The sequence below is a fragment of the Podarcis raffonei genome, chromosome 10, assembly GCF_027172205.1.
Source record: "Podarcis raffonei isolate rPodRaf1 chromosome 10, rPodRaf1.pri, whole genome shotgun sequence".
Taxonomy (NCBI): Eukaryota; Metazoa; Chordata; class Lepidosauria; order Squamata; family Lacertidae; genus Podarcis; species Podarcis raffonei.
Window position 1 is genome coordinate 17,940,194 of NC_070611.1, and position 22,891 is coordinate 17,963,084.

Below are 22,891 nucleotides of genomic sequence, written 5' to 3' on the forward strand. Positions count from 1 at the left end.
ACATGCCTATCCTCTCACCTCCTGCCCTGGCTGCCATGAGTGGCATGGCTGCAGAGGTGGTACTCATAAATCCCTGCCTTTCCTGGGGTGGTTCTGGTGGAAAGCCTAGGATTGCTCATAGTGTCATCACCTAGTTCTTTGAGAAGAGCTGTGCCCATTTCACCTAGACTGGAGAACTTGAAAACAGAGGCGTTATCTGCACCTTTCTGTCTTCCAAATATGATATTAGTGGAGCAGAAGCAATGTCACATAAGGAATACAGTGATAGCACATTGCCTGAACGCTTGGGCCTTGCATGCCTGTAGAAATTTGTAAGCCATTTGAGATGAGAAGCTGTATCAATTGGCCCTAAATCACTACCTGATGACAGCTTTGCAAGAACTCTGGTTTGCCTCAACTCCCGTTGCAGCTACTGTATTTTGACTTGATAGTTAAGATGCCTTTGTCAGTTTTTCTTTTCCATTGCAAAAAAAGGAAACGGAAGGCAACATTTCTTTGAACAGGAGTGGACTGATTTTGTACTTTTAGCAATGGTTGCTGAATGTGTCGGCATGCCTAACTGTTCCCTACGTTACACATGATGTTGATAAAAATGAATGTGGTGATAAATGTTGTCTCTATTTTGGGGCCGGAATTAAATTTGCTGCAATCTACTTCAAAGCACCAACTCTGTGGAACTCCTACACTCATATCCAAAATGAAGGTGTGGAAACTAGATTCATCCACCTGGGGGTCATCATAACAGTGAACTGGGGGGCAGGGATGAATGGGGTGCCCAGAGAAAGCATCATTGGTGGGTCCTGGCAGGATATGTTGGGCTAAAGATATGTTGTGTTGGGATCCAGTGCTGGATCCCACAAAGAAGGTGGTGAGGCTGGTCAGAAATTGCAGGACCACAGAGTGACATTTGGCTTGCTTGTTGGGTAATGTACAAAACATTAACAGGAGCAATTGCTAGATTTCTTTTTTATGGTCACAAAGATTTGGTAAAGAGATTTAGTCAGTTTAAGTGCTTTTTCTTTTGGTCCTATTCTTTATTTTATATCTGCACCAAGTGAACCAGTAAACCAGGCTTCCTCAACCTTGGCCCTCCAGATGTTTTGAGACTACAATTCCCATAATCCCTGACCACGGGTCCTGCTAGCTAGGGATCATGGGAGTTGTAGGCCAAAAACATCTGGAGGGCCGAGGTTGAAGGAAGCCTGCAATAAACTGAAACTGGAATGGGGACAAATAGAAGAGGATGCCTTCACCCCAGTATGGCTCCCCTTTATCACGTACACAGCCCAATAAGACAACAAGAACCTGCCACCAGCATACAGATGAATCTGGCTTACGTGACCCAACAAGCCCATCCCCCCTCACAGAGGCAAACAACTCCATTGCAGCCACCCACAGACAACCGACCATACCTTGGGCCCCCAACCTCTCTCACTACCAAGAAAACGTAACAAGCGAATGGAAAGAGAACCTGTCTAGTTGACGCTGATACGAAATCCCACACATACACGGCAATAAATATAAATTTCACCGCCACCCCTCCTCTCCCCCCTCGTCTTCCTGACCTTATACTGTACTCAGCACTAATGTCTCATAACAAATGTAACTGATCTGTAGAGAAGGCTGTACAATTTGAAAAGAGAGACAAGGCATGTACTTTTTCAAATCAAGAAAATATTTAACAACAACAACAACAACAACAACAACAACAACAAATATATGCACCAAGTACTTTCGACTTAGAATAGACCCACTTAAATTAATGGGCAGGACTAATTTAGCCCCACTAATTGCAATTGATGCTTTTGAATTATGGTGCTGGAGGAGACTCTTGAGAGTCCCATGGACTGCAAGAAGATCAAACTTATCCATTCTTAAGGAAATCAGCCCTGAGTGCTCACTAGAAGGACAGATCGTGAAGCTGAGGCTCCAATACTTTGGCCACCTCATGAGAAGAGAAGACTCTCTGGAAAAGACCCTAATGTTGGGAAAGATGGAGGGCACAAGGAGAAGGGGACGACAGAGGACGAGATGGTTGGACAGTGTTCTTGAAGCTACCAGCATGAGTCTGACCAAATTGCGGGAGGCAGTGGAAGACAGGAGTGCCTGGTGTGCTCTGGTCCATGCAGTCACAAAGAGTCGGACATGACTAAACGACTAAACAACAACACCAATTGCAATGGGTCTACTCTGAGTAAAACTTCCGAAACCTACAATTCTTTTTCCCAACCCCAATTACTTGTTAGCTTCCCTATGTCATTCCAGAGGGAGCCAAGTTTTTGCAAGTAGATACAACCCATTGCATTTTAACTCACTTTCTATGAGAAATTTGTGTTAGCAATCATTTTAGTGCTTTAGTTTGTTTTTAACAGGTCTCCGCGTAGTAATATTTTATATATCTGTCTATCAAATGCTACTAACACAAGTAAAAGCATTAAAATAACATTATAGATCACAATAAAGACATAACTGTAACACCATAACTGTAAAATAAAAATAAGGGAATATTGGCATCAATTAAAAGTAGCCATGGAACACCCAGGTCTTTAAGGCCCATTTAAAAATAGTCCTCCTTGAACTTTTACCAGTGAATTTCTAGAAAAGGTTTAGAAAAACCTGGCCCATCCATCATGCTGCTCATGGAAGTTAAATACAATGGTACCTTGGGTTAAGAACTAAATTCGTTCTGGAGGTCCATTCTTAACCTGAGGTACCACTTTAGCTAATGGGGCCTCCTGCTTCCGCCACGGTGCCAGAGCACGATTTCTGTTCTCATCCTGAAGCAAAGTTCTTAACCTGAGGTACTATATCTGGGTTAGCAGAGTCTGTAACCTGAAGCGTCTGTAACCCGAGGTACCACTGTATTGGGAGGAAGGAAGCAACAGAACCAGCTGTGGATTGGCCACAGCTTATTTATGAGTCTAGCCAAAATGCAGAGGGATTTTGTCTTGTATCGTCAAGAGTTCATTATTTGCAAGCAATGTGGTCATGCAAGGGCATTGGTCAAATCCTACGTCTCCCTTTCCGTTCTAAATCTCAGCAATATTACTATTCCAAAGTGGGTGTTCTCTCACTTTAGTGAGAGAACATATAGATCATGTTATACATTCTTGATGGAAATATACTATTAATTGAATCTGGTAGTCTTAGTGCCACCAGTACAAATTGTTGTAGTGCCAAAGATTTAATTTGAAATCTTTTTTTTTTTTTAAAGCAAAGTGTTAATACAACACAGGCTTTTAATGCTTAGAACCACAGCACTAAAATGACAGTATCAGAAGCCTGCTTTGATCTTTGTCCATCTACATTGCATGCACTAAAACATCACTTCACTTATTGAACTCTATATGGTGAAGGCAGACAAAGATGGCACGTTAGAGATCTAAGAAACAGCTGGGAATGGTGACCTGCACTTTGCCCCATGGAATATTAATATTAATATTAATAATAATAATAATAATAATAATTTTATTTATATCCCGCCCTCCCCAGCCGAAGCCGGGCTCAGGGCGGCTAACAACAATAAAACAGTACAAAAGTACAGCATAAACAACACTCTAAAATCATTCATTATAAAATTAATTAATTCAAGCCGCTGGCAACCATTGGGCCAGAGCTCCACGAAGATTGCCGTGGGAGGCAGTCAGGCTGTGCCCTGGCCAAAGGCCTGGTGGAACAGCTCTGTCTTGCAGGCCCTGCGGAAAGATGTCAAGTCCCGCAGGGCCCTGGTCTCTTGTGACAGAGTGTTCCACCAGATCGGAGCCACAGCCGAAAAAGCCCTGGCTCTAGTTGAGGCCAGCCTAACTTCTCTGAGGCCTGGAACCTTCAAGATGTTTTATTTGAAGACCGTAAGTTTCTCCGTGGGGCATACCAGGAGAGGCGGTCCCGTAGGTACGAGGGTCCTAGGCCGTATAGGGCTTTAAAGGTTAAAACCAGCACCTTAAACCTGATCCTGTACTCCACCGGGAGCCAGTGCAGCTGGTATAGCACCAGGTGAATGTGATCTCGCAGCGAAGTCCCCGTAAGGAGTCTCGCTGCAGCATTCTGCACCCGCTGGAGTTTCTGGGTCAGTCTCAAGGGCAGCCCCACGTAGAGCGAGTTACAATAATCCAGTCTGGAGGTGACCGTCGCGTGGATCACAGTGGCTAGGTCAGGGCGAGAGAGGTAAGGAGCCAACTGCTTAGCTTGGCGGAGATGGAAAAATGCCGCCTTTGTTATAGCTGCAATCTGCGCCTCCATGGAAAGGGAGGTGTCGAAGATTACACCCAAACTCTTAACGGACGGTGCTGGCACTAATTGCACCCCCGCAAGAGATGGGAGTTGCCCCCCCAATCCCATATCGTCCCGTCCCAGCCACAGGACCTCTGTCTTCGAAGGATTTAGCTTCAACTGGCTCCCACGTAACCATCCAGCCACAGCTTCCAAACATCTGGTCAATGTGTCTGGGGCCGAGTCAGGATGGCCATCCATCAACAGATAGAGTTGGGTGTCATTGGCATACTGATGGCAACCCAGCCCAAAACTCCAAACAAGCTGGGCGGGGGGGGCACATAAAGATGTTGAAAAGCATCGGGGAGAGTATCGCACCCTGAGGTACTCCACACACCAAGGAGTGGCGCGATGACAATTCCCCCCCAAGCGCCACCCTCTGTCCCCGACCAGAAGTCTTCCATTTCAGGGCTTTAGGATCCATTTAATTCCAGCGAAGCTCTCATCTTCACAAAGAACTTGCTGTTGTACAAGAGGAAGTGATAAATATCTCAGAAGACTAAGGCTCTGAATAATTGGTGATAAATATGTAATAAGGCAACATTTCAGCGACACAAGAAAGAGCCTGTATTTCTACCCCAAGGCCTGCTAGTGGAAATTCATGACCTGAAACATTAAAACCAAACTGGCTGGTTTCCTGCTTCTTCAGACAAAAAAAGCAATTTTCCTTTTTGGACCATCAGATGACAAAAGGTACCGTGGGATTACTTGCATGAATGAGGAGATAGCACTGGTCTCCAAAGATGGCGAGCGTAAATATGGAATGACTTATTAGCAATTCGTATCTGGTCTGTTATAGCTTTGGGCAGAGAAAACATTGCTGAGAAGCATGCAGGATATTTCGACAGTCTCTTTATGCCTAGATTGAATGCGGAAACCTAGATTGAAAATGAAATAGTGCTGGAACAACTTCTTCTCAAAGCTACATCCTCAGGGCTACTCTGTAGGACCTATTTCTGAGCTTAGGAGTTGGGCCTTATAAGACTGCTCCACACTCGTTCTCAGAAAGAAGGATGCTGGTAAAAGCAGATCTGGCATCCCAGGATTTGTATACTCCTGTTAGTGTCTGTTGGGGAACCCCATGCAGCAGAGGAACTAAAGAAAAAGAGTTCAGAGCGAATGTGCAAAGCTGCCAATTGTAGCTATACCACACCAGGTACAGTTGTACTTTGGTTTTCGAACGCCTTGTGACTCGTACGTTTTGGCTCCCGAATGCCACAAACCCAGAAGTGAGTGTTCTGGTGTGCAAACTTTTATTGGAAGTTCCTGCCACCAATCAGAAGCCATGCCTTGGTTTATGAATGTTTTTGGAAGTCGAACAGACTCCGTTTGACTCGGAGTCAAGTGTGAATTTCATGCTCTTTATTCAGCTCGTAGTAGCAATGAATGAAATTTCCCCCCAAACGTCTGCTTATATATACATTATTTACACAATGGGCCCCGCGTGATTGGCTAATTCCGGGCTGCTCCTGTAGGCCAATCACTTCCTCCAGCATCCTGATTGGCAGCTCCTGCAGACCAATCAGGTCGCTGATTCACTTCTACCTGGAGTGGCTCCTGCAGACCAATCAGACTGCTGCATTCTGGATCCTATTGTTCTAGGATTCAGCTCAGTACAGAACAGTTTGAGAACCAAGGTACGACTGTATATGAATCACTGAACAGCCTTCAGTTAGTCCACCGGACCACATGAATGAAATTTTGCAGCCTTAATGGACCTCTGCTGGAACTTCCAGCCATTTGCAGGGTAAGCCTGCGCAGGAATCAATGGAGGAACTCAGCATCAAAGAGACACTCCTACAATGTGGCATTTTGAAATAATAATGCTGTATACCAAGAATCTAGACAAAGGTTACTTACTTTCTTCCTAGCAGGGGTTCACACTGTTTCTCTGGGAAGGACTTGTGTTCTTTCAAATCCTTCGTGACAAGCATACAGTCAACATATGGACATGCAGTGATGAGAGAGGCTTCACCTGTTGAACATCTACAGATACATTTTAAAGGCATAGAGGCACAACCTACAAGCAAGGGCATAGGAAGGGGGGTGGGGGCGGACCGCCCTGGGTGCCCTCACTGAGGGGGGTGACATTTGGTGTGCTGCCCGCTCGCGACTCCCAAGCCTACCCAGAGCCGTCGGTGTAAGGGGGGAGCTGCGCTCTGCTCCTGGCACCCAAGCTGATATCCTTCACCTGGGAGGGCACCCTCCGCGCCACACACCCCTTGGGAGCGTGCCCACCCTGGGCAGAGTGGGCATACGCTCCACCGCTGCCTACAAGCTCCCCTTTCATTGTAGTGCTTTGTCCACACCATGTCATGTACCGCCTCTCCTCAAAAGAAGAAATCAAGTGATGAAGTGCGCCAAATATTTGGGGTGGGAAGGCATTGCAGCAGGATTTCCGTGCCTTCAAAGGCTGTGTGGCAAGCCACTCCCCACTCAGAGCATAGAAATACAGCAGAGGAAAGCTTGCCTCTTTGAATTTTGGCATTATTCCACCATCTTGTGCAGGGCAACAAGAACAACAGCTAAAAGAGGAGGAGCTTGTCTGCTCGTCCTTGTGCTCCTTTATGCAATACTAATTGTGTAGGGGCTTCGAATGGCCCCAATAAAGCTGTACATTGTACATTGCACCCAGTATGTGCAAAGCAGGGATGGTGGTAGCAGAGAGGTCAAAGAGTGAGGCCAGTTTTTACAATCACATGCCCATCCTTGCCGTGATGAAATGTATGGTGGGCAATGCTTTTTTTCTGGAAAAATAGGTGTTGGTACTCACCATGAAGTTGTTGCAGTAAGTGCCACACTTTTTAGCGACAACAAAAAGAGGTGTCAGTACTGCGTACCCTTAAGTAACCCCTGAAAAACAACAACCTGACAGTGGGGAATGAGCACTCGCACTTTACATTGTGGGCGCCCTTTGCAGGATCGCACATGGTGCTACAGTTCCCAGGGAACTTACTGGCAAACAGGGACTGGCCTGCCTCTCTGTGTTATTATTTGGAGGTTCACGCCCAGCCTCAGTACAGTGGTGCCCCGCAAGACGAACGCCTTGCAAGACGGAAAACCCGCTAGACGAAAGGGTTTTCCGTTTTGGAGGCGCTTCGCAAAACGAATTTCCCTATGGGGTTGCTTCGCAAGACGAAAAAATCTTGCGTCCCCCCGCGGGTTTCCCCCCGCTTTTTTCACCCTTTTCCTAAGCCTCTAAGCCGCTTATCAGCTGTTCCACTGATAAGCCGTTTAACAGCTGATCGCGAAAAGCCGCTTGACAGCTGTAGCGCTAATCCGCTAAGCTGTCAATGGGCTTGCTTCACAAGACGAAAAAACCGCTAGACGAAGAGAATCGCGGAACGGATTCTTTTCGTCTAGCGAGGCACCACTGTAGTCAAGTTACACTGCTGGGAGGTGGGGCCAGTCCCATTTATCTATAGGGGGTGGAGCCGACAGTACCCAGGCAGTCGGCTCAGGAGATTCACCCACCCTCCCCTCCCTTAGTTTAATGTTTTCTTGTTTGCTGGTTAACTTTTTCTTCCTGTTTAGCGGGCGCTTCTGCGGTCTTTGATTGGTTGCTGTTGAAGGACCAGGAAGAAATTTTCCTGCATTGGCAGGTTTTGTCTTCCCCGTAGTAATTCATCACAACTTGGGCAGTTTATGGCTTTGGGTGGAATCCTTTAGTCTTTTCTTCCCTATAATGGGGTGTGTGTGTGAAGTGGTGACTCACCCCCCCCCCCCGCAGCAATTCCAGGGTCCCCTCTTAAAAGGGGTTATTTAATGGGTGTCACTGGCCATACACTGAAAGGCTGTCAGTGAACTACCCTGCATGTGGGGATATGGGCTGGGCTGCCTGCTACACTTACGTCTCGCAGAGCATTTATCCCATTTACTCTGATGAAATAGAGAGTGGATTTCATGCTCTTCAGTCAGCTCATAGTGGTGAGTAGGATTGGAAGTTCCCCCAGAATGTCTGCTTTATATACATTATTTACACAATGGGCCCCACGTGATTGGCTAATTCCGGTATTCACCTGTAGGCCAATCAGGTTGCGGATTCACTTCCACCTGGAGCTGGATTGGGTGGCTCCCATGGACCAATCAGACTGCTGCATTCTGGACCCTTTTGTTCCAGGACCAATCAGACTGCTGCATTCTAAACCCTATTGTTCTATGACCAATCAGACTGCTGCATTCTGGACCCTATTGTTCTGGGACCAATCAGACTGCTGCATTCTGGACCCTATTGTTCTAGGACCAATCAGACTTTTGGATCCTATTCAACTCAGTACATAACACCTGATGTGCCCCAGGTCCCCCGGTTGGGGGGCTGGGAGGGATACACATCCAAGACCTAAGCCAGTATCTTCCTACATTTGGAAGTTTAATAAAGTTGTGGCCTAATTTTAATTCCATATAACGTTGTCAGAGTCTTTATTCCTTCGTTATGATCCCTGGGGGCTGGGGCTGTCGCCGCCTGGTCAGGCAATGTGAGAAGTTGCCTTGTGCCAGAATTCTGAAGCGACACAAAGCTCTTTTCCCATTCTAGATAACTCCCCATTCTTGTTTTCTTCGGTTGTCTCAGATATTTATACCAGCAGAACTTCTCCCCAGTGCTCTGTTTTGTGAATGCTAATGCCCGCCTAAACTTCTGCTCACCCTTTGAAACACTGGTAACTGCAAGCTCAGTGTTTTGTTTTGTTTTATGTTATTATTTTAAAAAGCCTTTTCTGGTGTCAGGGAGTTATTGCTTTGACTTTCCTTTAATATTTCCTTTAAGATTGCCCTGCTCCCCCTGGGAGTTATTAAACATGTTTCAAATCATGCAAGCCTAACTCTTTAAGGGCTTTTAAAGTGTTACCCCACACCACGGGAGCAGAAAAATACCAAGGAACTTTCCCAACAAAATCTGCTGTAAATTACTACAAGACTCTGACAAGAAAGAAAATTGAGTATAAAAATTCTATCATAGGCCTATTGTACTGTAAATCTTCAGGCAGAGTTCCTCACCCCCCCCCCTCTCAATTGCCTCTACCTGTGTCGGCTTGCGCTTGACTAAAATAAGGTCGATGGTATTTCACACCTATTAATTGGGCCAAAGAAGATGGAAGAGTGAGAGGAGTAAGAAAGACAAAAAGAGAAACAATGGTAGAATGGCTAAACATTGGGAACGTTTTAAAGGTGTCTTTCCAGGTTAGCCCTATGTCAATACTTCTGTCGCTTGGGTTTGTTTACTGTTTACTCTCTGTATTCCTTACATGCAGTACTTTTTCTTTTCTGCTACAGTTCATATTCCTTCAAAAACTTCATTATTCATCTCACGGTGTGCTGCAGCAAAATTGCATCATTTACACAATTAAGTACAGTAATACCTTGGGTTACAGGCACTTTGGGTTGCGCAATTTCGGGTTGTGTACTGCGCTGAACCCAGAAGTACCGGAATGGGTTACTTCTGGGTTTTGGTGCTTGCGCATGTGCAGAAGCGCTGAATTGCGACCTGTGTGTGTGCAGACACACTGCGCTGCGGGTTGCGAACACTGAGGGTTGCAAACATGCTTCCCGCATGGATCGCGTTCGCAACCCGAGCGTCCACTGTACATAAATTATCATTGCACTGAAACAAATGGGTTGGGATGATGCAAAGGAAACACAATGAAACTTGAGTGGATGTTGAGAAGGGATCAACTGAGCATAATTTCTGGACTGACAGCAACAGCAATTACTAGTCATATTCACTGGATTGCTTTCCATTCTGGAGATGGGGCAAATAAGTGAACATTGGCAATTGCTGCTCCTGTTTCCATATTTTTCAATGTCCCTTGATGCCACCTTTAAGAATGAAGATGTGTAAGACCTGTTCAGATTATGACTTGAACACCAGAGGGCTTTATAAAAAGGTGGATTGGGGTACTGTACAGGTGCGCACAGAAGCCTTTTCCTTGACATTCCCAGGTGTGTTGGGCTCCTCTTTTGACCTTCATGTCTTTAACACAGAGGTCTTCAGAGAGTTTCTTTTTTTTTCTTTTTTTTTTATTCATATTTGCACATATATCCAGGAAAAACATAAACAAAAAATCCACCACATACCTTATACAAATTATATCCACTTCACAAATCATAAATAAAATACATAACTGAGTTAGTCTCAACTGAGCCTTGGACTTCCCTCCACTCCTTTGGTAAGTATCGAATAAATTATATAGTCGCGTACTTTTTAACTCTTTTACATAGGCCTTTCCCGCTGTTAGAGTTATTTCAACCCCGCCAGTGTCACCTGAGATTTAGATTCCATATACATTAAATATTTCTTCCAATTATCATGAAGTTTTTGTTCGTCTTCAGAGAGTTTCTAGGCATGTTCAGTTGAAAATACTTGGAAACCTCCCTCAAATCAGGAACGCTGAGCAAGGCTTTAATAAGAGAAACACACTTTATAAAAGCACTGTCAAGGTGAAATTTGGTTGTCAAAACTTTAAAATGACAGTAACCCCCCCAAAAAAAACTTTAAAATGACAATAATAAAAAAAAATCCTGTGCCAATTTATACCTCAGTAGCTGAAGATCTATATTGGGTATGTAGCCAGAATTTAGCGAGTTTTTAAAAAGTAAAATAAAATACACATTACCGAATTTACTAGATTGTTGCAGTTACTCTACTTAGGAAGCATTATATTCCATAAACATAAAAATGCACTTAGTGTGTGTTTTTTTCTAATATAAAAGCCATATAAATCGAAGGCGTAAATTCCTTATCCTTATGTAACAGAGCTTTTCTCCTTTTACCAACAAAATATTTTCAAGAATTTTGATAAAAGTCATAGTTTCTTTCATGGTTTCTTACTCAATGTGTACTTAGTTGAAGTCCTTTGATTGTCCATTCCAAAACCACCTCATTCCCCTCTCATTTTCACATTAAACGCCAAAGGAATCATGGGCGATGTGTTCATGTAATCCCTTTGTCTATCGGAATAACATCAGACAAGGGGGAATGGACAAAACATGGTGCAAATGTTTAATTGTCTGTCACTGGAAGAAGACTGCATCATCTGTTTAATCCAGCTGATTACTTTTGAGCCTGTAATAAATAAGAACATTTATTATGTATAGGACAGCCTGTCGTGAAATGTGCTTGCAGCTTTGTCCCATCTAGGAAGATGTGTACTCTTTCATTCCTTAGGGTGGCGGTGTTCTTTGCTAATACTATTGGCTTAATTTGTTACGGGGGGACGACGACTGCAGAATAGACTACTGCAGAACAAGGCTAGATTCTGACTGACTCTACCATGAGGGTTTTTTGTTGTGGTTTTTTAAAATATGCATGTATTTTTGGGGGGTAGTATGGTGGCTAACTCTTTCTCTAGCAGCCTGTGGCTGATGTGCTTCCTTCTGGTTTTTGTCCATTCATTTTGTTCTGTTCACCATCTGCACACTGAATTTGTATCTTGAAATAAAGTTAAAAATCCCAGCAAGAAAAAGGACAAACACTGTATAACAATACAGCAAGGTCACCAATTAAGAGAAAAAGGGGGGAAGCAAATTCACTGCTGATAGGCTTTGAATATGCAAGTTTTGTAGCTGAATCACAGGTAGAAAAGCAAAATGTGCATCTATGTGTTTGTTTGCAATAGGATCAGAATGGCTTCCACACAGGAGATAAACAGGAAATGTGCACTATAACTACTTATTACAAACAAACAAACAAACAAACAAACAAACAAACAAACAGGAAATTCTGTTGTCAGGTTTTTAAATAGATGTTGGGTGCCCTTGTGTCGAGGAATATTTAGCTGTGATTCCTAGATAGCCTTGAGGCCCCTTCCAGCTCTGAAATTCTATGATTCTTTGCTTGCTGGATTTGCTAAATAGCTTTGTACCTAATCATGGAGGGCTTCCATACTGTCACTACTTTCGGGTGGGATTCACCTGCCGGCAAATTCAGGTTGTGCAATTGAAGTTGATTTGGAACTCTTGTAAAAATAAACCCGCTTCCTTAAAATATCATGCTGTTAGTGATAAGGAATGTGACACTGGAAATTGTGGGTTGACAGCTGTTTGATGCAACTAACCTTTCTGCAAACAAATCAGAGTGAATTCTCAATAAATAGCCAACGCCGTCTTAACCTCCCTGCAATTTGTGCAAAAAGAAAAGAGAAGAAATCAGGATGAATAGGTCATCTGAAAGTTATCATATTCTCCCTAATTTTTTATCAACCAACTACTGCTACTTCAGAGTAACTCCCAGTCCCATGCCACACATCACTTTGATGCTGCACACAATTGCTTAGGAAGGTCTTTTTACAGGAATCCAGGGTCAGTAGGTATAATATGACAAGGAAGCATAGCATTTATAGTTTGCTAAAGAAGAAGGAGGAGGAGGAGGAGGAGGTACAGGACCCCTGACAGTTAAGCTCAGTCGCAGAGAACTCTGGGTTGTGGCGCTCATCTCACTTTCAGGCCGAGGGAGCTGGCATTTGTCTGCTCCACAGACAGTTTATCCGGGTCATGTGGCCAGCATGACTAAGCTGCTTCTGGCGCAACGGAACACCAAAACCAGAGCAGCGCATGGAAACACCATTTACCTTCGCACCGGAGCAGTACCTATTTATCTACTTACACTTTTTGGCATGCTTTCGAGCTGCTAGGTTGATAGGAGCTGGGACCAAGCAACGGGAGTTCACCCCACCGCAGGCTGGGGAAACAGTAGTATCTACAAAAGATTCCCAATAAATTGGTGGGTGTTTGGCTCCCTCTTTGGTGGGAAACTGGTGCAGGTGTTGCTGATAGTGCCAAGAGATCAGTTACACTTCTTTTAGAGGTAGCTGCATGCAAGAGATGTCCCCCTTTAGCCAGTCAGTGAAACAAGCAATATGCTTTTCCTGCTCTCTGAGTGTGAAAGCCTTGAGGATTGTGGCGTGCCTCTCATTTTGGACGATGCGACACTGGATGATGCAGCTCTCTGAGTGTGAAAGCCTTGAGGATTCTATTGTTCCTCTCATTCTGGGTGAGGAGGCGCTGATATTGATAGAGAAAGACCAGCAGTTGGGGTTTCTTCATTTGTTTTTTACCAGCATTGCCAAGCAAGTGCACTGTCTCTAATCACTAAGTGCTCAAGGGTGATTTTAGGCTTCCCCCTGCAACCGGTGGCATAGCATAGGTTGCCAACATCCGGGGCCATGCAGAGAGGTTGGGAGGAAACAGATAGAGGAAACAGGCACATTCAACTGCCTTATGGTGTCCATGTCACCCAGGAGATCACAGCTGCAGAGATAAGAAAAGTCATTCTATGACCCTCAACACTTGCCCACTGCTGCTTGTTCTGGGTGCACTCATTTAGTGCTCTGAGGAAGAGTATACCCATCCAACAAGCAGTGCTATTTTTCTAGAAAAATAGGTGCCAGACCTCACCATTAATGCCTCTCTCATTCTCTCTCTGAGAGCCAGTGTGGTGTAGTGGTTAAGAGCGGTAGACTTGTAATCTGGGGAACCGGGTTCGCGTCTCCACTCCTCCACATTCTAGACTAGCTGGGTGACCTTGGGCTAGTCACACTTCTCTGAAGTCTCTCAGCCCCACTCACCTCACAGAGTGTTTGTTGTGGGGGAGGAAGGGAAAGGAGAATGTTAGCTGCTTTGAGACTCCTTTGGGTAGTGATAAAGCGGGATATCAAAGCCAAACTCTTCTTTTTCTTCTTAGAATGGCACCTGAGAGGTGCGAGAAGTGAGTTCTGGTGAGTTCCAGCTGGAAAAAAGCACTGCCTACAAGACATCTGAGTTGAGCAGCACCGTCATAGCATAATTTCAGATGCAAGATCTCCCTTTGTACTTATTTCCCATTTCTCTAGAAGTCTCTCTCCCTCCCTCCCTCCCTCCCTCCCTTTTTTGGAAAACTGGAGAAATTGCTATTTTGTCATTCCCTCAGGCCCTTCACTCCAAGCGTTTCCTTGAGAGACTCCAATCCAATTAATTGCTAAAATAATGAAGAAAACTGTAGCAAAATAGGGAGAGTAACTCTTTTGATCTTACCATGCGCACGATGTTGTATTGTTTTCCTTTGGTTATTTTCCCCTCCCTTCCCCTGATAGCTGATTGCTATCAAATTTCACACTGGATAGGTTTATATTTTATAAGAAGATGGACACTATTCAGATGTTCTTCTGAACAAATAGGTTGTGCTTGTAGCTGATATTATGTTTGGTGTGAAGTTGGAAAAGATCTATGCAAGTAGCTTGCACATGTAGGTTATGTCCATGACTGTTCAGAGAACTTTTGAATAGGCAGGGTCCCAATTGCATGGAAAGAGGGTGGCGCTGTGGGTTAATCCACAGAGCCTAGGACTTGCTGATCAGAAGGTTGGTGGTTTGAATCCTCGCCACGGGGTGAGCTCCCATTGCTCGGTCCCTGCTCCTGCCAACCTAGCAGTTCGAAAGCACGTCAAAGTGCAAGTAGATAAAATAGGAAATGCTGTTTACCTTGCGGGAAGGTAAACAGCATTTCCGTGCGCTGCTCTGGTTCGCTAGAATCAGCTTAGTCATGCTGGCCACATGACCCGGAAGCTGTACGCCGGCTCCCTCGGCCAATAAAGCGAGATGAGTGCTGCAACCCCAGAGTCAGCCACAACTGGACCTAATGGTCAGGGGTCCCTTTACCTAGGGTTTTATAGACATTATGCCAAATGCACATAGGGGAACGTCTATCATGCCATCTTCTCACCTCTAGGTGCATTTAATGCCTGTGTTACTTGGGGGGGGGCACAGCCCCAAGATTCATTTTGAATCTGTATCTATGCATTATTATTATTTAATCCATTCTGTTTCCAAACCACTCTTATTTTCTGTCTATGTCTTGGGTTCAGTTTCACTATCATAAGGAATACAAGGCCACATTCACACCAAACATTAAAAGCACTCATATATTGGCCTCAATAGCTCAGTTGGTTAGAGCATGGTGCTGATAACGCCAAGGTTGAAGGTTCAATCATGGTATGGGACAGCTGCATATTCCTGCATTGCAGGGGGTTGGACTAGAATCAGGGGTCAGCAAACTTTTTCAGCAGGGGGCCAGTCCACTGTCCCTCAGACCTTGTCAGGGGCCAGACTATATTTGGGGGGGGGGTGAACGAATTCCTATGTCCCACAAATAACCCAGAGATGCATTTTAAATAAAAGGACACATTCTACTCATGTAAAAACATGCTGATTCCTGGACCATCCGTGGGCCAGATTGAGAAGGCGATTGGGCCTTAGTTTGCCTACCCATGGACAGGATGGTCCTCAGACCCTAACTCTACAATTCTATGATCTCTATGACCACTTTAACAAATATGGCTTCCCTCCAAAGTATCTTGGGAACTGTAGTTTGCTAGGAATACTTAAACAGCATGCAGCATCTAGTGGCAAAAATAACAAGGGGACTTCATGGTTTCACCTTAGTCCTAGAAACACCCCACCAATGACGTTGCTCACAGGCCCTCACCTGCAACAGCTTCTTACAAGGGCAAAGACGTTTGATGACAGTTTTAAAACATTTGGCATGTGGGTTAATGAATATGCATAGGACATTATTGGCCCTATGAGGCACCTGATTCAGGCCTATTTGCGGGGATCTGCGTGGACCTGTTGTTCTTAGTCAAGTCTGAGTCTTGAATGAAAAGGGAACCATTCATCTGAGCCTCATCCTCTGTAACAAGGGAACCATTATGAAAACTCCAGGGATAAGCTTCTATGGATGCTGTGACCATTGTCGCCAGGCTAGGATTCCAGATAGCAGCATCCCCTGAGGAACTGCAGGGTGACATGCTGAGAAACCAGCGTGACAGAAATTAGCGTTTAGGGGACAATTTTGCTTCCTTTGGAAAAATGTCACATTCAGAAGACTAAAAATGTCAAGGTTTCGGTGCTGGTATCTATAAAGTAATAATCCAGTGTTTGAACTGAAGGAATCTTTATTTGTGGCTTAAGGAGATAGCCTAAAATGACTTCTCCTTAATGATGGATTCCCACCCCATGCTTTTCGTGTGGGTAGTACGGGTCTTTGAGAGCATCCTATATTTTAAAAAAATGTAGACTCCTGATGCCCTTCACAATCATCTCCCAACAACAGCTGACACAGTAAACCAGACCTTAGAAGGGCATTGAAAACAAATGAGTCACTAAAGGAAAGATTTGATTAAGGTCACGCAATGTCAATGGCAGGTGTGGGACTACCAGACTTACTAAAGTATATTTCTACTCCTATTATTTTCCCTTGTTGTGACACAGTTAAGTAGGCCTTATGGAGATGTTAGGGCAATTGCGCACCTGACCGGTTTGGAACGGGTGTTTCCTTTCTAGCCAACGGGAGAAACTTTATTGCCTTCCCTTGGTAGTGAGCAAACGTGAATGCGCGAAAAATATGACAAACTCTTTGGGTTTAGTAGCATGTTAGCCTCTGGTTTCTTGCGCCTGGCTTTTCAGGTTCTATACTAGGGTGGGGCCAGATCTCAACCTCTTCCTCTCATGAATGTCAACCTTTACATTTGTATGAGGCATCCCACCTGCCAATCATCTGATGTAATTATTGTTGAGAATTCCGTTCCACCTTAAGGAACAGATGTGTGGAATTGTTGCATGTCACATGTCTGTTTACATTCCAGCACAGTATGCTGGAAACTTCCATTTGTGTATAGCTTTTGCTTTTGCTGTGGGACGCGGGTGGCACTGTGGGTTAAACCACAGAGCCTAGGACTTGCCGATCAGAAGGTCGGCGGTTCGAATCCCAGCAATGGGGTGAGCTCCTGTTGCTCGGTCCGTCTCCTGCCAACCTAGCAGTTCAAAAGCACATCAAAGTGCAAGTAGAGAAATAGGTAAACGACATTTCTGTGCATTGCTCTGGTTCGTCAGAAGCGGCTTAGTCATTCTGGCCACATGACCCGGAAGCTGTATGCCGGCTCCCTTGGCCAATAAAGCGAGATGAGCGCCGCAACCCCAGAGGCGGTCATGACTGGACCTAATGGTCAGGTGTCCCTTTACCTTTACCTTTGCTTTTGCTGTTCTTTCTGAGACGACATGAGAGAGAGACGACATATTTCTTTGTTCTGATTTATGTTTAATAAATCTGAAACTATAGCATGACTTACGCCTCACGCCTGCTTCTGTGTGCACAGTACACTCTGCTAATTGCGTGCCCTGGCTTTTGAAGTTTGGGTTGCTGATTTACGTCGGAGCACGGGCCGATGGAAGGAGACGTCCGAGTTGGGCTTGCCAGCTGGCCTCCCGGCCTCTCTGCATGTTGACAATTATCACATCAGGTGACCGGGTTTTGCCTTTGGAAAGTAGTTTAAATACAAACAAACCTCAAAGTGATGGTGCTCACAACTATTACCTGCATCACGCCTGACTTCCCATGTGATATCGGGGTCGGGCAGGTGGACGTGGTTTGAGGGTGTGTGTGAGAAGGGCTTTGTAATTCAACTGTCAGGTCAGACGTGCCCCAGCCTTGTTCTGCACTATGGGGTCCAGAAATCAAGAACGATGTATAGGTTTGATATATTTCATTTATGGACGTGGCTCAGTTTGGACAGTGCTCAGTTATACTTTCACGGGTCCCTTGATTGACTTAGCTTTATGATTAATGTACTGGAATATTTTACAGGGGTTTATAGGACTGTTACTGTCAAGATAAACTCATAAAATTTACAGCTCCGAGCAAAAGTCATAATTTTTAAGTTGTAATTTTTATTTAGTAGCATTGCTGACAGCACACATTATTGACAAAAAAACCCCCAAGAACCCTTCTTGAAATGTACTTAGTCATTCCCTTTGGAAACAATATAGGAATCATATTAAGTTTTGAGGAATGCAGGGTTTTCCAGCTGTTTTGGTTTTTTTTTTAAAGAAAAAAACATGGAGGAGTGAAATAATATCCATGTTTTTGAGGACCCTGCATACAAATTAAAAACTGGTTCCTCTTTGGAATAATCAAGCTTTGGAACACTTTTTTTTGTCTTTAGAAACATGTGCACTTTGGCTTGTATTCATCTGCTTTTCATGCACAACACCCCAGGTTCAGTTCTCTTGCATCTCCAGGTAGGACTGAGAGCGAACCGAGTCTGAAATCCTGGCAAAGCAGTCAGTGCGGACAAAACTGAGCTAAATGGGCCAACAGATCTTACTTGGTATAATGCAGCCTTCCTAACTAAGTCCTACTCAGAGTAGGCCCCACTGAAATGAATAAACCTCAGGTATTGAATATCTGAAACACTTCCTATGAAAAAGAAAATTAACTTGTAATATCTGGATTTGAAGATTGAAATAATATTGGCTTTCAGAAAATAGTTGGTTGTCAATTTGAGTGAATACTTTGAACAAGTTACTATATTTAGCTGACAGACAGGGAATCAGAAGTCTTTTCATCCTCCCCCCCTTTCAATTTTTATTTTTCTTTCTTCTGTTTCTTTTTTCCATCTCCCTTCTCTTTGCTCCCGTTTCTTTTTAGATTAGATTTTAAAAATATTTATTTTATTCTCGTATATTATAAAAAGATACTTCATATCGGGTATAAATGTTTGCATATCTGTTGATGAGTATCCATAAAATCACAGGCTTATTATTGGTATTTGTGCCTCAAAAGGTTTACTGATAATTTGCAGCTTAGTTTTGATTGCTAACTTTAGTTAAAGCAGATTTTCAATGTTAGTTAGACCCGGAGTCCACAGATAGCTTTCTGGGTCATGTGGCCAGCATGACTAAACTGCTTCTGGCACAACAGGACACTGTGATGAGTGCCAAAGTGCACAGAAACACCATTTACTTTCCTGCTGCAGTGGTACCTATTTATCTACTTACGTTGGTATGCTTTCGAACTGCTAGGTTGGCAGGAGCTGGGTGCCACACCCCATAATGAAGTCTGACTGGACTTAACCACCCAGGGGTCTTTTACCTTTACCTTATACCCTGAGTTGTTTGTTGTTTAGTCGTCCTAGTCATGTTCGACTCTCCGTGACCCCATGAACCAGAGCATGCATTGGAAACTCTCACTTCTCAAAACGTCTCCTATTTTATGTCCATGGAGTTTTCATGGCAAAATACAGGAGTGGGTTGCCAGTTCCTTCTCCAGGTGGATCACATTTAGTCCAAACTCTCGGCTAGTCAGCTGTCCGTCTTGGGTGGCCCTGGATGGCATAGCTAATAGTTTCTTGGAGTTATTCAATCCCCTTCGCCACGACAAGGCAGTGATCCATGAAGGGGATACCCTGAGTAGACCTGTTGAAATCAAGGCACTTCCTTTGTGGATGACTTACATTGGAGATCACACTTGGCTTGTAATTTACGCTTCAGAGATGTAAAAACTACCTTTGTTCTGTTCCTCCCCCTGCAGATACCTCAAATCAGCTATGCATCTACAGCACCAGAGTTAAGTGATAACACCAGGTATGACTTTTTCTCCCGGGTGGTCCCACCCGACTCTTATCAAGCCCAAGCCATGGTTGATATTGTGACAGCACTTGGATGGAACTATGTTTCGACACTGGCTTCAGAGGGGAACTATGGAGAGAGTGGCGTCGAAGCATTCACACAGATCTCGAGGGAAACTGGTAAGTGGACATCATTTTTTTGTTTTGTTTTTTAAAAAAACAACTGTGTTTAGTGCCGGCAAGTTGGTAAACTGTTGAGCAGTTTGGTTCTGCCTGCTTAGACCTGCATGGAATATTTAGCCCCTGCAGATACCTTTTGAGGGAAGTTGCGCATGTGGTGGCTGGTTTTGTTTCTCATTTGTCTCTCAGTGTGACATTTTTGCACCCAGTTAGGAAGGAAATGTTTTGACCAGGAAGCCAGGTAAATTAAAAGTGGCTATCAAAAAAGGCAAGCTAATTCCTAGGCCTGGTTTGGAAGGTAGCAGTGGTAGTTAAATCTTTGATGGTTAGCAAGCAATATACAGCAGAGATGAGGATGCTGTGGCGTCTCCAATTTCTCTGTTGGACTCCAATTCTCATCAACCCAGGCAGTGGTCAAGGATGATGGGACCTGTAGTCTAATCAGTGCAGGTTCCCCAGCACTGATATAGACTGCGTATGTACCTCCTATTGCTTCAGTGTGCAATTAAGTACCTTTATATCAGAGAGTGGGTGTTAGAATGTAGTGTTCTCAAGGATATATGGCTCCTTCATGACGTGGTGACTACACATTGTTGTCTTCTGGATTCCACAGGTCAATTCTGAACTTGCAGGCCTTACATTCTGCACACACTGTGAGCCTGCCTTTCAGTGCTTTTACATTTGTAAATGGCACCTCTAACACTATTTGGGCAATGCAACACACCGAGGAGAGGAAGAAAAATATGCATTGTGTGGTAATCAAGGGTTTTAGATGTTTAAGTTCTACAGTTGGTATACCTGTTCCATTGCATTTTATGAAGTTCTTAATCTTGTCCATCCATTTCCCCCTTACGTGACTAACTCCTAACATACCCTAGTTCTTAAGTCATTAGCATGAGGTGCCCTCCCCCTTCCACCATCTCTTTGATCTTTATCTTGTGCTCATTAGAGTTGTTCTCTTTTGTCTGGGAAATTGGGTCTTCTCGAAGAACAATAGATTTTTTAAGCCTCCATTAAATGATGAAAGAGAACAGTGAATGGTGGGTGTGGTGGTTGCGGCATCCTGAAATATGCAGCCATGAAGTTTAATTTGCTCAGTGTCGCTCTTGCAACCTGTTCTCAGTGAAACTCTCACTACAGAGAATCACTCAACGTACTTGCTACTTTCCCACCCACAGTACCTAGGGCCTATGAGGTGGAGTGAAGCATCCTGCTTCGGGTGGTGGAATCCTGTGGGGCAGTGCTTCCATCACTCCTTCTGGCACGGTTTTGCAAAATCTCGCTGGAAGCTGCTATTGTGCAACCCAAGTAAGCAAGGCTTAGGCAGTGTGTGTGTGTGTGTGGAGAAGGGTGGCATCTTCCTGTTTTGCCTCAGATACCAATATGGGATGGGCCACCCCTGATTGGGTGGGGGAAGTCTTGGGCAAGCTGCCCTTTCCCCAATTACTTCAGTGTGACGGTGTTGGAGATCCCTTGTGAGGTGGACCAGTTTGAGAGAGCCCAGAGGCCAAGGTTACTTAGTGACCTTTATGGGTGAGTGGGCATTTGAACCAACAAAGGTGGAGCAGCTGGTGGAGTAGAAGGAGTGCAGAGCTGCCCTCTAGTGGCGTTTCTGGTGTGTGTGTGTGTGTGGGCAACAAACTTGGGGTCATGTGAGTGCACTGGTGGAGACAATCCACTGATCCCATGGTTGTACCCACACAGCTCAGACATTGCGACCACCCTGCAATGTTGGGTGGTTGGTGCCTCTGAATCACTGAAGTTGCCATGACCAAAGAAAACAGGAGTCGAGGTCAGCTGAAATGCAGTTCGGCAGCAGAAAAAGCTGTGTCTCAGAGATCTCGATTGCCCAGTCACTTGTATTCCTCTTCATACACAGATATAAGAACACAGTTTTCTCATCACAATTCTTAGCGTATTATCAACTAATGCAGACGCTCCTTGGGATATTTATTGGAAAAGTGTGCTTTTTAAAAGCACTAAGGAAGGCAGAGCTCTGGCTAAAACAGGTTCGTCACCCCTTCTTTAACACTATGCAATTTTTGGAAAGATTTTTGGATCTTCCAGGTATTTAATAGCTTGCTGATGAACAGAATGGGAACTGTTTGAAGGACTGGTCTGGTGACTTAAACAAAAAACCCCAGCTCTTAGTAAAAGATGAATAAATTCCGTATCGCTTTAGGTTATGATAATCTGAGCCTTTAAACATTTTGCAAATGCATTTGACTGTCCTTTCTCCTTGTCACTTCCTTAACTATGCGGAAGAGAAAAAGGAACGGACTGTCGGTTGAAATGCAGCATAATGAAAAGGTCAACGCAGTACCACAATAACATGTCACAGGTTTATATTAGGCATCTGCAAAGATCACATGTAGTACACATCTGAGCTGAATATTAATATTTCCTGGGACAGTGGTGGCAAATGGAAGTGGGAAAGTACTGATTCTAAAAATGCCCAAATGTGAAGATGTAATAAAACAGGGATGTGGAGTGTTAGGCCTCTCCCTAGGCCGCATTTCCACTCCTCAGGACACATTCTTCACTTGACCCTAATAATAATAATAATAATAATAATAATAATAATTCTTTCTGATTGGGTTGCCCCAGCCACTCTGGACAGCTCCCAACAAAATATTAAAAACACAATACAATATCAGCCACTAAAAACTTCCCTGAACAGGGCTGACATCAGGTGTCCTCTAAAAGGCAAATAGTTGTTTATCTGCTTGACATCTACTGGAAATGTGTTCCACAGGGTGGGCGCCACTACTGAGAAGGCCCTCTGCCTGGTTCCCTGTAACCTCACTTCTCACAGGGAGGGAACTGACAGAAGGCCCTCGGCGCTGGACCTTAGTGTCCGGGCTGAACGATGGGAGTGCAGATGTTCCTTCAGGTATACTGGGCCGAGGCCGTTTAGGCCTTTAAAGGTCACCACCGACACTTTGAATTGTGCTTGGAAACATACTGGGAGCCAGTGTAGATCCTTTGGGATTGGTGTTATGTTGTCCCGGTTGCCGCTTCTAGCCACAAGTCTAGCTGCCACATTCTGGATTAGTTGTAGTTTCCGAG

The 22,891-nt window shown here is 44.4% G+C and overlaps 1 protein-coding gene across 3 annotated transcripts in view; it reads left to right on the plus strand.

The window, feature by feature from the left end:
• GRM8 (glutamate metabotropic receptor 8) overlaps positions 1–22,891 on the plus strand; it is a 561,423-nt gene that overhangs the window by 124,642 nt on the left and 413,890 nt on the right. For all 3 annotated transcript variants that reach the window (XM_053405016.1, XM_053405019.1, XM_053405018.1), the window contains exon 3: positions 19,606–19,822. In XM_053405016.1, the coding sequence (XP_053260991.1) occupies positions 19,606–19,822 (217 nt within the window). The remainder of the gene's footprint in view (positions 1–19,605; positions 19,823–22,891) is intronic.